General features: G+C 35.1%; 1 protein-coding gene across 9 annotated transcripts in view; it reads left to right on the top strand.

The window, feature by feature from the left end:
- The window catches only part of DOP1A (DOP1 leucine zipper like protein A), a 105,869-nt gene that overhangs the window by 31,673 nt on the left and 57,260 nt on the right, over positions 1–16,936 (top strand). For all 9 annotated transcript variants that reach the window (XM_046004202.1, XM_046004199.1, XM_046004203.1 and 6 more), the window contains exons 2-5: positions 1,557–1,747; positions 4,435–4,616; positions 11,547–11,717; positions 14,331–14,520. In XM_046004202.1, coding sequence (XP_045860158.1) covers positions 1,610–1,747; positions 4,435–4,616; positions 11,547–11,717; positions 14,331–14,520 — 681 coding nt within the window. In that variant the 5' untranslated portion in view covers positions 1,557–1,609. The remainder of the gene's footprint in view (positions 1–1,556; positions 1,748–4,434; positions 4,617–11,546; positions 11,718–14,330; positions 14,521–16,936) is intronic.

The following is a 16,936-nucleotide window of genomic DNA, read 5'->3' as shown; positions in this document are numbered from 1 at the left end:
TTCATTTACCAGATCTACTGGGTTTTTTGTTTTTTTTATTTTATTTTGTTTTAATCTTGTTTTTGTTCTAATCTTCATTGTTTTCTTCCTTCCACTGGTTTGGGGTTTTGTTTGTTCTTCTTTTTCTAATTCTTTTTTTTTTTTTTTAAGGTTTATTATAGCATGTGAGCAGGGGATTGGGGGGTAGTGACAGAGCGGGGGAGAGAGAGAATCTCAGGAGACTCCCCACTAAGCACAGAACCTGATGCGGGGCTCCATCTCACAACCCTGAGATATGACCTAAGCTAAAACCAAGAGTTAGATGCTTAATTGACTGAGCCACCTAGTTGCCCCTTATTTTTCTAACTCCTTTAGGTGTAAGGTTAGGTTGTTTGAGATTTTTCTTTCTTCTGCAGGTAGGCCTGTAAACTTCCTCTTATAATATAACTTCCTCTTACTATAAACTTCCCTCTTAGACCTACTTTTGTTGCATTCCAAAGACTTTGGACCATTGTGTTTTCATTTTTGTTTGTCTCCATGTATTTTTGATTTCTTCTTCGATTTCTTGGTTGTCCTATTCATTGTTTAGTAACATGTTGTTTAACCTCCATACCTGCCAGCTCCTTTCTTCCTGGAAAAGTCTCCCAAAGATCCCTGCCCCTCCAGCAGGTGCTTTGAGATTAGTAAGCAAATCTTCCTCCCAGATACTCAGGCTTTTTTCAAACTGCTGCTTCTATGCCCTATCTTACTGGAACTCTTTGTTTTGCTATTTCTTTAAGGCTGGAGGCTCAGTTTCCTCTCACCCTCACTGTTCTCTCACAAGCCTCCTGATTTTTAAAGTACCAGGTTTTAAGCCCTGCTGATATAAGAACTTACAAAATTTGACCCCTCTGCTTTTCAAAGCGAAATATTATGGTAATTCATCCACCCAATGCAGGCTCCCAGGTGTGGGTCGGTTTTTCTCCTCTCTCAGGCCTGGAGTCTTCCTCCCTCCATGGATCCATTTAGCTCTGGATCTTATCACTGCCCTTACTACCTTCTTTTTTTTTTTTTTTTTTTTTTAAAGATTTTATTTATTTGACAGAGAGAAATCACAGAGAGGCAGGCAGAGAGAGAGGAAGGGAAGCAGGCTCTCCGCTGAGCAGAGAGCCCGATGCGGGACTCGATCCCAGGACCCTGAGATCATGACCTGAGCCGAAGGCAGCGGCTTAACCCACTGAGCCACCCAGGTGCCCCCTTTACTACCTTCTTTGATATGGCCTCTTTACATTTAGCTGTGGAGAGTTTGTACTGCCAGTCTTCAGGTCATTTTTTTTGAGTTATTTAGTTATTTAGTTATCTAGTTATCTAGTTGTATCTGTGGAACAAGGTGATCTTAGAGTCCTCCCACTCTGCCATCTTCCTCAGAAGTCTTCTTTTCAGTTTCTTGATAATAGACTTTGAAACAGAAAAGTTTTTCATTTCAGTGAAGTCTTATTTATTTATTTTAAAGTTGGCCAATAGTTTTGTAGCAAGAGCATACAAATCTGTTTTAATATTTTACTTTGTAACTTTGGTTTCTTCTGACTTTTTTATAGGTAATGACTTTACATGACTTTGGAACTGGTCTCTAGTGGGACGCTGTGGGAGGATGAACACAGAAGAGCTGGAATTACTGAGTGACTCTAAATACAGAAACTATGTAGCTGCAATTGACAAAGCACTAAAGAATTTTGAATATTCCAGTGAATGGGCAGATTTGATATCGGCACTTGGAAAACTTAATAAGGTATGTCCATTTTATCCATTTCATAAAAAGAAGTAAAAATCAGAAATCTGAATTTGTACTTACTGAATTTCTCTAAAGGTTGAAGTGAAGAATTATGAAAACATAACAAAAGTTCAGAATTACTTTTGGTACAGCTATTTTACTTCCTGAGTTGCCTACCTATACAGCCCGGTATATTTTTGTGGCCAGAACAACAGTACTTGAAAAATATAGTTATTCCATCATTGGCATTAAAAACACAAGACTGGGAAGCAAATATGCTAACTCCAAGGGATAACAAATCTGTAATTGATCATCAGATACGGTTCTGCAGTTCCTGACAGCAAAATTTAAAACTCCATATGGAATGTAGTAATTCCTCTGTCCTTTGCAAGTGTTATGTAGCAGTAAGGAAAATTTTGTATCCAGGAAATCCTCAGATATATTCAGTACTTTTTACAAAAGTGACAAGTTGTCGATTAAGCTTTGGAGGTTCACCTTGAGTGTTTCCTCCAAACATGTCTAGTTTTAATCCCCTGCTATGGTGGCATTATGGATCAACTCATAGCTTTAAGTTTTAACACTTTTTTTTGTTTCTTTCTTAACTTAGATCATACTTTTCTCACCTTACATCTATAGTTTTGGGGATTTTGGAGGTTTGTTTTTTTTTTTTTTTAAGATTTTATCTATTTATTTATTTGACAGAGATCACAAGTAGGCAGAGAGGCAGGCAGAGAGGAGGAAGCCGACTCCCCGCTGAGCAGAGAGCACTGGGATCATGACCTGAGCTGACCCTGGGATCATGACCTGAGCTGAAGGCAGAGGCTTTAACCCACTGAGCTACCCAGGCACCCCGTAGATGCACAAACTTCTGTTTGACATATTAACTTCTAACATTTATCATTTGTGGTTTGATAAATTCTCAGCTTTTTACAATAGCCTTATGTATGAATATGCTTAAAAGTAGTTAGTTTCTTTTTTGTTCTGAAGAGTCTCTTTCTGAAAACTTATTAGGAACTATGTTTAAAAGCAATTTACTAAATTGCAAAATTAATATACATAATTGAGTACATAAGTAGTTTTATATGTAATCAATAATTTATGAAAACATATTACTGTATCCAGATAATACAAAGTAGGATATGCAAGTCATTGAAAAACTTACTTTAAGTTGAGAAACAGGCAAGGATTGTATGTACTATATGTAATATAAATGTTGACGATAGTTTAAATACATTAATATAAGATTTTATTGTTTATTAATATACTAAACTTTCACCTCATTTATACAGGTTTTTCAGTTTTGAAATACTTTCAGAAAACGGTGCTTTATTTTACTTCTTAAATTTTATTTGGTATTAATAGAATTTTTTATTAAAACATTTTGTTTAATAGATCATTAAATTTTCCACAGAGGTAATAATACTTTTCCTTAAAATATATGTAAATATTGGAGTGCCTGACTGGCTCAGTTGAAAGAGCATGTGACTCTTGATCTCAGGGTGTTGAGTTTGAGCCCATGTTGGGTGTAGAGATTACTAAAAAAATAAATTAAAAATTTGTAAATATTGACTCATGGCTACTGTGTTTAAAATTCAAATTAATATTTTGGAAACAGAAGCAGCTAGTTGAAAAATATTTTTCATAGCTGTGTTCTTACTGGTATTTTGCCCTTAATTTGCTTTTCATGTATGCATTTTATTTACATTCATTACATCCAACTTAAGACTGAATTAAAAGCTTATAGTAGGAAGAACATTAAAAATGGTATATCTAAGTGGACCTCAGTTAGAGCCTCCACTTTCATTATAAACTGGGAGATCCAGTCCTAAGTTTTCTACTGCACTGCCTTTGGCAGGTCATTTTATACATTTTAACTTCAGTTCTTTGTTTTGTAAAGTAAAGGACTTCTTTTATATTTCTTCTAAATTCCAATTCTAGCATATTTTATTGTTTTCATTCTGAGTGTTTATTCTGTAATTTTCTATCAGCACTTTACTATAATACTTGGAAGAACTTTCAAGTTCTTATTACTTAAATAACTAATCTCCTTTGGGTGATAGAATCTTCTATAAATAGAATTTCTAAAAATAGAATCTTCTATAAATTCTACCCTGACTATTATCTCTAAAAAAATGTTATGTTTGAATAAATGCAGTTGTATTTGGTCCACTTGGGAAATTATGTTAGTAAAAACAAATGGGCAATTTTAATCTTAAGTAGGTTCTTCTAAGCATTAGAATTCCTTGCTATCATATGATACACTAAAGCAAAGGTTGTTGCTCTTCCAACTATATATTTATATTGAGATCCAGTTTCCTTCATATCTTTCAAACAGTGTTTCAAAAATAGATTAAAGGGTAACTGACATTAAAGATTTGTAAAAATCTAAATCATTGCCTCTCTTCTGAATAAATTTGTTGGCAAAATATTATGTGTTTTTTTTTAATAAAAATGATACTTCGTTACCATGTAGTGGGTTCTTTTTCTTTAACAAAATAATTTTTTTACATCCTCAGTTCTAATTTTAAATATGGCATATACTGATACATATAACTGACTGAGACAAGAATTGTTTGGCACCCTCTATAATTTTTTAGAGTGTAAAGAAGTCTTACAAGGATTTTTTATAATTCTGCACTAGAAAATGGAAATAAAAGATACAATGTTTTTGTTTTACTCAAATGAATTAAAATGTTTTCTTCAAGGTTTTACAAAATAATGCAAAGTACCAGGTAGTGCCCAAAAAACTGACCATAGGCAAACGACTAGCTCAATGCCTACATCCAGCATTACCAGGTGGAGTTCATCGAAAGGCGCTTGAAACATATGAGATTATCTTCAAAATCATTGGACCTAAGAGACTTGCCAAAGATCTTTTTTTATACAGGTAAGAAAAATTTTATTATTTATGTAAAAATAAAAAACATTTTTAATTATTTTATGTTTTGTGCAGTAAAAGCTAAAATACTGAAAACTCCTTTAAGGAAGTTTTTAGAGGGGCGCCTGGGTGGTTCAGTGGATTAAGCCGCTGCCTTCGGCTCAGGTCATGATCTCAGGGTCCTGGGATCGAGCCCCACATCGGGCTCTCTGCTCCGCAGGGAGCCTGCTTCCTCCTCTCTCTCTGCCTGCCTCTCTGCCTACTTGTGATCTCTCTCTCTGTCAAATAAATAAATCAAATCTTTAAAAAAAAAAAAAGTTTTTAGATGTCTGTGTCAAATATTTTGATATTAAGTACTTCAGAAAAATTTAGGATATTCCTTAATGTAAGATTTTTTTTCTTCTATGTCATTTATGAAAATTTTTTGCTTAAAATTGTTGATAGTATACTTACTTTCTGCCTTTTTCAACTTGAGGACTACACTGAGAAGATATAAGTTACCTTTATCTCTCAGCAGCTTTCAATGTAGTTGATCATTCTTTCCCTGAAATAGTCTTTTTTTATTGGCTTCTATTCTGCAGTTTAATTTTTCGTCTTCATATGGACATATGGAATTTCTTAAAGCTGCTTAGCCTTACCTTTGCTTTTATATTGCTTTCGTTGGGGGAGCTTATCCATACCCATGGTTTATCCTTTAAGTGCTAACTCCCAACTCCCAACTTGGTATCACCAGTGTTGGCTTCTGCTTTAAACTTCTGACTTACTCACCATCTCTGTGTGGTTCTTCAACTGAAATTCACCCTATTCCAACCTAACCTCATTTTCTATAAACCCAGTCTTCTGCAAGTGCACTAAAGTTCAGTAAATGGCACCATTGTCCATCCATTTACACAAGCCTGAAATCCAAGGGTTACACTTAGTATCTTGTTTTCTTTGCCCATATTCTTCTTCCTCCCATGTACAATCTGTCATCAAGAGTTTTGTTTCATAGTGGTAAAGAACAGAAGCTTTGGAATCAAAATGGTTTGTCTTTCACTCACCAGCTCTGTGATCTTGGGTCATTTTCTTCACCTCTCTGTGTATTCCCATTACCAGTTTCACAGGATTGTTAATTAAATTAAAAATGTAAATATTTATAAAGTACTTAGAACAATGCAGCATATGGGAAGTCCTAAACAAATGTTAGTTATTGTTCTCGTAGATCTTCCAGTCCATCTACTTCTTTCCACCCTCACTGGCAGCATCTGCTCTAAGTAAGCTTTATCTCCAGCTTGGTCTTTGTCACTGGCCTCCTAAAGCACACATAATATTGTTCTTATTCTTTTATATCCTTTTCTTCACATATTACCAGAGTAAACTTTTTAATACTTTATTTATTTTCTTGATTTGACAGACAGAGATCACAAGTAGGCAGAGAGGCAGGAGGAGAGAGAGGGGAAAGCAGGCTGCCCGCTGAGCAGAGAGCCTGATGCAGGGCTCGATTCCAGAACCCTGAGATCATGACCTGAGCCGAAAGTCCAGGCTTAACCCACTGAGCCACCCAGGCGCCCCAACTTTTTGATACTTTAAATAGATGTCATTCTCCTGCTAAAAACCTCCATTGACTTCTTCCTGCTACTTAAGAGTAAAATTCAAAGTACTTACTCTGGCTTCTAAAGTTTTATGTACTTTGGCCCTGCCTGTCTCAATTACATCCAATTCCTATTTTTTTCCACCGAATTCACTTTGTTCTATGATACAGGTCTCTTTGTTTATACTTCCTCATCTTTTTGTTGTTTCCCGCACCCCCTAATTCTAATTCAGGTCTCTGATTAAATATCAAATCCTCAGAAAAGACTTGCCTAGAGAAGACTTATGTATCTGTAAGAGCCTTTCCTCTACATCTTTGTCATTAATACCCTGTAGTTTCACTGTGACATATTTAGAGGGTGGTATCTCTTTATCCTGGTTTGTTTCACTGAGATTTTTACATCTGTGAATCAGTGACTTTCATCAATTCTGAATCTCTTCAAATTGTCTTTACTCCATCTATTCTCTCTCCCCTTTTTGGAACTCTGAGTAAGCATGTTAGATCTTCTCACTCTGAGTTCCCATCTCTTATCCTCTCTTTCTTGTTTTCAAACCTCTTGTCTGTCTTTGTTGCATTCTGGATAATTTCCTCTTACTTAACTTCCACGTTAGTAATTCTTTCTCTCTCTTTTTTCATATCTGTGTGAAATTTTTTCTGATCTTATTAAGATATAATTGACATACAACATTATATAAGTTGTACAACATATTATTTGATATGCGTATATACTGTGAAATGATTACCATAAGTTAACACATCCATCATAACCTCAGTTATGATTTTTTTTCTTATGATCAGAACTTTTTAAGGTCTATTCTCTTATATTGTTAACTGTAGTCACCATCATGTACATTATATCACCAGAACTTACTTATCTTGTAGCTGGAGGTTTGTATCTGTGACCGCCTTCACCCACTTCTCCTCCCCACCCATCCCAGGCAACCACCATTCTCTTCTCTGTTTTTATGCACTTGGTTTTCTTAGATTCCACATTTAAGTGAGATATAATATTTGTTTTTCTCTACTTACTTATTTCACATAGCATCGTGGCCTCGAGGTCCATCCATATTGTCACAAATGGCAAGATTTTTTTTTAATGACCAAATAATAACTGCATTCAGAGAGAGATAGAGAGAGTGTGTACACATGCATGCACAAGCACAAGCATGTGTGGCAGTTTATTTGTTCATCTGTCAATGGATACAAGTTGTTTCCGTGTCTTGGCTATTATAAATAATGCTGCAGTGAAATGGGAGTGCAGATATCTCTTCAAGTTCATGATTTCATTTCTTTTAGATATATATCCAGAGGTGGGGTTTCTGGATCATATTGTACTTCTATTTTTAATTTTTTGAAGGACCTTTATATTGTTTTCCATAAATGCTATACCAATTTACATTCCCTCCAGCAGCATACAAGGGTTCTCTTCTCCACATCGTTGCCAGATTTGTCATCTCTTGTCTTTTTGATAATAGCCTTTCCAACAGTTGTGAGGTGATACCCCATTTTGTTTTTGATGGTGATTAATGATGTTGAGCTCCTCGTCACGTACTTATTGGCCATTCCAGTATCTTCTTTGGATGATATATCAGGTCCTTTGCCCATTTTTTATTTGGATTATCTGGGATTTTTTGCTATTGACACATGAGTCCCTTAAATTAATTTTGGATATTATTTTAGATATTTACTCCTTGTTAGATATGTGGTTTGCAAACATTTTTTCTCATTCCACAGATTACTTTTTCTTTTTTTTTAGTTGGATATAGTCCAGTTACTTATTTTTTCTTTTGTTGCTTGTGCTTTAGATTTCATATCTAAAAAATCAATGCCAAGACCAATGAAGGGAGCTTTTCCCCTATGTTTTCTTCTAAGAGTTTTATGGTTTCTAGCACAAGTCTCTACTCCATTTCAAGTTAACTATTGTGTGTGGCGTAAGATAAGGGTCTAGTTTCATTCTTTCCCATATGCATATCCACTTTTCCTCTTTCACTCTTGATATTGCTAACTCAGACCTTATTTTTTTTCTTTGATCAGTCTTGTCAAGGGTTTATCAATTTTGTTAGTCTTTTTAAAAACAAACTTTTAGGCATACCACAGTAGCTTAGTCGGTTAAACAAACCACATTGATTTCAGCTCATGTCATGATCTCAGACTTATGAAATGCAGCCCCACATTGGGCTCCATTCTCAGTGCAGAGTCTGCTTGTCCCTCTCCCTCCACCCCCGCCATCTGTCTTTCTCTCTCTCAAATAAATAAAATCTTTGGGAGAAAAAATTAAAAATAAAAACAAATTTGGGGCACCTGGGTGGCTTAGTTGGTTAAACATTCAACCTCTGGCTGTGGCTCAGGTCTTGGGGTCCTGTGATGGAGCCCTACTTCAGACTCCCCACTCAGTGGGAAGTCTGCTTCTTTCTCCCTCTGCCTTTCCTTGCTCATGCTCTCTTTCTAAATTAATAAATCTTTTTTTTTTAAGATTTTATTTATTTATTCAACAGAGAGAGATCACAAGTAGATAGAGAGGCAAGCAGAGAGAGAGAGGGAAGCAGGCTCCCTGCTGAGCAGAGAGCCCGATGCGGGACTCGATCCCAGGACCCCGAGATCATGACCTGAGCCGAAGGTAGCGGCTTAACCCACTGAGCCACCCAGGCGCCCCAATAAATCTTTTTTTTTTTTAAGATTTTATTTATTTATCTGAAAGAGCAAGAGTGAGACACCACAAGCAGGGAGAGCAGCAGAGGAAGCGGGAGAAGCAGGTTCCGTGCTCAGCAGGGAGCCCCATGCGGGCTTGATCCCAGGACCCTAGGATCATGACCTGAGCCAAAGGCAGAAACTTTAACCAACTGAGCCACCCAGATAATGCTAAAATAAAACAAAAAAAATTTTTAATGAAAACAAACTTTTAGCTTTGCTGGGTCTGCTTTAGTGGGCATATATGTTTTTTCTTTAAATTCTGCATGGATGTCGTGGTTGTTTTTAATAATAAATACTGCATTCCAAAACACAGAACTTTAAAAGAAAAGCCAAGAATTTCTGAATTTGTGTTGCGTGTAATTCTCTAATAAGTGATAGATTTTCCTTTCTTTTTTAAAAATTTATATTTAAATTCAATTTAGTTAACATTTAGTGCATTATTAGTTTCAGGGATGGTAGATTTTCCTTTCTTAATGCAGGACTTTATAAGACATGACTGCTACTTTTTAACTCTTCAATAACACAAATTTTACCTTAAAAACAGTTATTTTATAGAATTGCAGTATATCTGATTTTTTTCAGCAGGATGTTATCAGAATAGTAAATTATCTCTATAATACCACACCTAGGAAAACATTTCTAGATCTAGCAGACATTCATACATACTATAGAGTGAAATTGTATTGCTATTCTATAGTTTTTCAAAGTACAGCTAATTTAAAAACTAAAGTTTATATTAATGTTGGACTTTATGTTTTTCATTTGTAATTTTGTTAATCTCAAGGTATATGATTGCACATAATTATATACAAATACTTTTAAAGTTGAACAAACTGTTATATGGCAAAATATCATATTGCCGCTTTAAGCTTTTTTTCTTTTTGTAGGATTTTATTTATTTATTTGACAGAGAGAATGAGATCCCAAGTAGGCAGAGAGGGAGGCAGATGGGTAGGGGGAAGCAGGCTCTCCACCGAGCAGAGAGCCCAACTTGGGGCTCCATCCCAGGGCCCTGAGATCTTGAGCCGAAGGCAGAGGCCCAACCCACCGAGCCACCCAGGCACCCCTTAAGCTTATTTTTTCTTAACATGATGCAGTACACAGCAGTGTTACTAAGAAGGCTGAATGTGCAGTTTGAGTACCATGAAATATTATATGTAGTCACCTTTTGGTAAGACAAATTTGGACCTCAGTCTGGAGATTTTACAGCAGTCGGCATTTAGGTGGCAGTTGAAGACTTGAGAATAATTGAGATCACCCGGGTACACTGAATAAGATTGAACACAATTGTGCTGAAAGACAAAGATGTAAGTGGAAGAAGAAGGACAGAAGTTATAGGATGGAGGTGCCTAGTTGACTCAGTTGGTAGAGCATCCAACTCTTGATCTCAGGGTTGTAAGTTCGAGCCCCATGTTGGGTGTAGAGATTACTTAAAAAATAAAATCTTTTAAAAAAGAAAGAGAGAAGTTAAAGGGGGAAAAAAAAGGGAAAGTGGATGAAGCAGGACCTTGGCAAAAGCCAGCATTGGGCTGTGGTGCTTATGAAGGAAAGTAGCTTTGAAGAGGCTTTGACTATAAATTTAGATCAGACTACCTGAAGTTGGAGACAGAAAAGTGGGAAACAGAGTTCTCTCTTGATGACCTCTATTTACTATATAAATTAGTAGCAAGAGAATCTTTATGTTTTTGTTATGCACTTAAGTGCAAGAGGACTTGGTGCTAGGACCTTAGGATACAGAAACAAAAAGATAAGTCATGGTCCCTTGCTTTCTGATATTTACAGAGCTGCCTATTAGAATTACTCAAGAAGTACAGAATTACTTACTAGAATAAGTAAGTATTGGATACTATGGGAACATAAAACAGGAAGCCTAACCTAGTCTAATTTGAAGACAGTCTTCTCCAGGAAATGGCTTAGGCTAATTCCTGAAAGTCTAGAAGTCAGTGGACAACAAAAAAGTTGTAAGTAAAGGAGTAGGAATTAAACCTATTGGAGCAGCATATGGAAAGACCTAGACACTAAAAAGAGCATGGAAGGTTCTCAAACAAATCTGAAAGGAATTCTTCAGTATAGCTGGAGCAGAAGGGGCAAGAGCAAAATTGGTGAGCTTATGTGGGCTATATAGGTGTGTAGTAGCAAAACATCAAAAAATGTTAAAAGCTGCATTAAACTAGACTGAACTGAAAGTCAAAAGAAAGCCAGTGAAAGGTTTTCCTGCGGACAGGTGCTTCAGGGCAATACTGAAGCAGTACCTGTTAAGTCAGGATGATTGAGTGCTACATAATAGTTGTGTCTTCTAGGGAAAAGTTTGGTAGAGATGGAGGTGATTTACAGTATTCAAAGAGGAGAAGATTTTTTTAAAGGAGTCAAGGATCGCTCCTAAATTTATAATTTTTTGGTCAGCCAGATGGATAATGATGCAATATTTTGAAATTGTGAAATTTGAAGTCTTTGTAAAATAGCTGGCCACTGGTTTTATGAATATGAGGCTTAGGTGAGAGACCTGGGTTGATTAAATTGATGTAGAAGAGGATATCATTTTGAGTTGATTAGGAGAACTTATTATTTCGTCAAAATATAAATCAAGATTTACATGTATATGTAGAAACATATGAATTAATGTTTTCTAGTTAATGTGCTTCTCCCCCACTCCCTTTTGTTTCTATGTTTTTAAATAGTTCTGGGTTATTTCCTCTTCTTGCAAATGCTGCCATGTCTGTGAAACCAACATTGCTAAGTTTGTATGAGATCTATTACCTGCCTTTGGGTAAAACGCTGAAGCCTGGTCTACAAGGATTGCTAACTGGTATTCTGCCTGGCTTAGAAGAAGGATCAGAGTACTATGAGAGGTAAGATGGTACTGTTATTAGTGCAACTAAGTAAGCAAAGTCATAGATTTGTCAGCAAGCATCCTTGGATCAATAATGTTTTAACATCACAAAAATTAATTATTCTAAACACTTCAATATATGACCTGAACGTTTCTAAAACAACTAAAAAAATATTGTAGTATGTATCTGATTTGTGTATTGCACTGAAAATATAGGTAGGTTGTAAGAACACAAACTTGGAAGGTAGATGGACTGGGTTCAAATCCTGGCTCAACAGACATTAGTTAGCTTAGACAAGCTTCTCAACATTTCAGAACTTTATTCAGTTTCTTCATCTCTAAAACAAACAGTTCTTATTCCATTCTGTTACTGTAATAATGAAATCACTTAGTCAAGTCCTAGCACATACAAGTTATTCAAAAAATTGCAACCAATAATTTAAAATAATCAATATGTAGGAACTCAAATTAATAAAAGAATGGCAAATTGGACCATGTACTAACAGTTTTTGAGTTATTAGTGATGGAAAAGAGCCCAACACCAAGTACAGTGCTGTTTCACTAGCTGTGACATGATGCTCTTGATATTTTAACTTCTTAAAGAAAATGAATTAATCTGTTTTGGAACCTATTACTGCTTCTTAGGAAGTTTATAATTATAGACAGTACATGATGGCATTAACTATCTTTAGTAGCTTGTTCCTAATATTCTCACCAAAAAGGAAATTGTGAGTTGAGGTGGCAAAAACAGAAAATGCCAAGCTTATTTTATGAGTACACTTAATGATTTGAATTTAAATAATTTATTCTGATGTATTGACTAGCTACTCTATTTTATTTTGGTTCATATGTTTCTGTAATGCGATAAGAATCTAATCCTGAAAATACTGGATTACCATCCTAAACTACTTGGAGAAAATAAAATTTATGTCTAAAAACATCATTTTCTTTTGTTAACTTTTTTACTCACTTGCTTACAATTTTAGAAACATGATATTTCATTTAGTGTATAGCTGAGTTTTGTTTCTAGTTGTTATATTAATTCTAGGGAAACACTTTATAAGTCTGTTAGTCACAATGAAAAATTTAACATAATGATTTTTATGAGTGTGGTATCTCTGATTTGTCTCATTATGTGTCTTGGTCCATTTGAGCTGCTATAACAAAATACTTCAGATTGGGTAACTTATAAACAACTAATTTGTCACAGTTCTGAAGGCTGGAAGTCCAGTATCAATATGAGTAAGGTCATGTTCTGGTGACACCCTCTTCCTGGTTCATAACTGGATCCTCCTCCCTGGTCCTCGCACAGTGGAGGGGACTACGGAGTTCTGTGGGATTTCTTTCATAAGAACACTAATTTCATTCATGAGATTTCCACCCTCAGGATTTAAGCACCTCTCAAAGGCTCTGCTTCTCCTGGTATCATTTTGGGAAGATAGGGTTTTAACATGACTTTTGAGGAGACATAAATATTCAGACATTATGTATTAGCAGTTATTCCACAGAAAGTTTATTTATGTTTAAATTATTATTAAATTAAACATTATGTTTAGCAGTTATTCCACACAAATTCTAATAAAGGGATTTATAGCCATGTTCTTTTAATCCAAAGATAAATTAAGGCCATGAGGGAGTATAGTGTTGGGTTAAATCACATAGCAAGTAAACAGTAAAATGCATCATCAGATTCTTTTGATTCTGACTCTACTATACTACAATGTAATAAATTTTTAGGTATTATGTTATTCTCTGCTTGAAACAAATCAAAAGTAATTTATTTTTAAATATAGTCCTTAATAAAGCAATAATGCATCTTTGATTTTGTTACAGGTCTGATTAAAGTTTTATGAATTGCAGGATGTGGGCAATCTCGGTGTGACATCTGTCACCCCATGGATCACTAGGGTTGATTCAACTGACCTGGCTGGCTAGGCAGGTGTCCTCTTCTTCCTTCACTGTTCCATGTGTGTCTCTCCTGAAGCTGTGTGCTTGATCAAAATGGACAGCCTTCCACAACAGAGGAGGACCATTCTTTGGTCAAGGCTATTGAGTAGCTGTGCTCCCCTGCAAGAATCTCCAGCAAACTTTCAAAGTTATTGTGAATTACATAATATGATTTCAAAGAGAAGGAAGCATTTGGAAACCATCCTTTCAGAATTTATAGGGGGAGCACCTGGGTGGCTCATTTGGTTAAGCATCTGACTCTTGATCTCAGCTCAGGTCTTGATCTAGATGGGTCATGAGGTCAAACCCCAGGTTGGGCTCCATGCTGGGTGTAGAGCCTACTTTAAAAAAAAAAAATTCACAGAAATTCAACAGAAAATATATTCTACTATAGGATTACTGTTAACTAAGATGTATAGAACTGAAGATTCATTTTACAGATCAGGACATGGAACTGAAGAAAGATTAAGTGACTTTTCCAAATTATACAGCTAGTAAATGGGGGAGCCAGGACTGAAATTCAGTCCTCTTGGAGAATACACTTCTAGTCTATCACACTTGTGTCCAGGGCAAAGCATGGAACAATAGTGTAAATGCTTTCATACCTTCTGGAAGAGAAGAATTCCTTTTTAACAACATGAAACTAAATGCTTGTCTTCTTAAGCCACTTTGTTTTGTACCTCAGAACAAACACCTTGTTGGAAAAGGTTGCTGCTGCAGTGGACCAGTCAGCCTTCTACAGTGCCCTCTGGGGTAGCCTCCTTACCAGTCCTGCAGTACGGTTACCAGGAATCACATATGTCCTCGCCCATTTGAACAGGAAGCTTTCCATGGAAGATCAACTTTATATAATTGGCAGTGATATTGAACTAATGGTATGTCTATGTATGATTGCTCACATAACCTACTTCTTTAGAACCAGGCGCACTGTTCCAGACAGATTGTGAGAATTGTGCCACAACCAGAGTTTCTGTTTCCATGGAACTTACATTTTTCATCAAGGAAATTTAAAGACCAAATTAGTCACTAAGTATTGTTTTTAAAAGCGTCAAAAAATTTTTTTCGTGGAAAAGGAATTGTAGATTATGTTATCTTCAGCTGTTGTTCAAGCAAATAAATGGTCTTTATTACCATCTTGCTAACTGATCAGACCTCTGTTAACATAGCCACATTAATTATATTATTCCAAAGGAGACCTTTTCAGTCATAGCTTCCATTATAGGAAAGATGGATTTTCAACAAAGTGACAGCCAGATTCTTTTTTGAAGATATAGAACCAAAGGAGATGGTGAAAGATAGTACCCCCAAAAAATCACATTGATTGCTTATACTTTTTAATTTCTAGATTAAGAACAGAAGGAAACCTTTTCTCTCTCTAGAGTGCTATACTATGAAAATTAGCAAGGAGTAAAAAACAAACCCTCAAAGGTCACTATGAAAAGTTTATTTTTTTTAAATTATGGTTAATCATCCTGAACTTTTTTCCTGTATGATTATAAAATGACTGAGATTTTATGCAGATTTATGGTTACATGTATTAAACTCTAACATACACAGAAAATAACAACTTGTGTGTACAGTTTCTGAATTTGGATAGAGCCTACAGCCAAGTAACCAATACTACAATCAAAATAAAGACTATTTAATCACTCCAAAAAGTTCTTCTGGGTCCCTTTATAGTTATTTCTCTTCTCCTATACTCCCAGACCCTTGCAAACACTGGTCTGATATCTGTTCCTGTAATTGTACTTCTTCCAGAATACTATATAAATGGAATCATATAGTATCAGCCATTAAGTCTGGTTTCTTTCGCTTTGTAGAACACATTGGCGATTCATCCATGTGTTTACGCATATGTTACGCGTTTACGTGGTGTGCTCCTTTGCATTGCTGTGTAGTATCATGTTGCATGAATGTACTGCGGTTTGTTTATTCATTCACCAGTTAATGAACGTTTGTTTCTCGTTTGGGCAATAATGAATAAAGCTGCTGTAAACAGTTGCATACAGTTATTTGTGGAGACCTATGTTTTTATTTCTTAGGGAAATACTTAGGAATGGGATTCCTGGTTCACTTGGTAAAGATACCTTTTTTTAAATAACAACTTTATTGAGGTACAGTTCACATACCATAATGTTTATCCTTTGGAATTGTATAATTCAGTGGTTTTTAGTATATTCACAAAGTTGTGCAGTTATCACTATCTAATTTTTAGAACATATTCATCACCTCAAAAAGAAACCCCATCGTCATTAATCACACCATGTTTTTCCCTCACTCTTGCCCCTGGCAACCACTAATCTTTCTGTTCTATATATTTGTCTATTCTGAACATTTCATACAAATGCAATTATACAATATATAGCCTTTTACGAATGACTTCTTTCACTTATCAATATTTTTAATATTCATCCATGTTGAAGCTGTATCAATACTTCATTCCTTTTTATGGTTGAATAATAGTGCATTGTGTGGATAATACCACATTTTATTTATCTGTCCATCAGATAATTTTTTTGGCTTTTATCAATAATGCTCTGAACATTGACATATAAGTTAATAGATACCTTAGCAGGTGTAAAATATTATTGTTGTTATTTGCACTTCCCTAATGACTAATGATATTGAACATATTTTCCTATGGTTAATTGTCATTTTTAAATCTTCTTTGGAGAAGTTGTCTCCTCAAATTCTTTGCCTATTATTTAAGTTGTGTTATTTCTTTTTTTGTTGTTGAGTTGTAGTTCTTTATATATTCTGGATGTTAAGACCTTTGTATATAAGATTTAAGACTATTTTTGCCCATGCTATGGACTTGTCTTCTTCCTTTCTTAATACTGTCCTTTGAAGCAGGAAAATTTTTATTTTGATCAAGTCCAGTTTATCTGTTTTATCTTTTGGCATTTGTGCTTTTGGTATTAGATATTTTCTAAGAAATTTATCTAATCCAAGATCACAAACAGTTATTCCTGTATCATATTTTAGGGTATGTTTAAGTTTGTAAGAAACCACCAAACTATTTTCTGAAATGACTATACCATTTTTATGCAGATTTTAAAATGTATTGTTACATTTACTTTTAATAACTTAATGGAAATTTTAAGCAAGTGACTTTTTTATTTCTTAAAAACAAATGACATAATTGGAAAACTATTTGTAACACATCACAGAGGACTATCCTCCATATTATTCAAAGAGATACTATAAATAAGTAGGCAAATATTAATAAGTATAAAAATGGATTTGAACACAAAACCTAAAGGAAATGAAACTAACTAAAACCTATGAAAA

This window comes from Meles meles, chromosome 5 (genome assembly GCF_922984935.1).
Source record: "Meles meles chromosome 5, mMelMel3.1 paternal haplotype, whole genome shotgun sequence".
Taxonomy (NCBI): domain Eukaryota; kingdom Metazoa; phylum Chordata; class Mammalia; order Carnivora; family Mustelidae; genus Meles; species Meles meles.
This window is presented reverse-complemented; position numbering and strand designations above follow the sequence as displayed.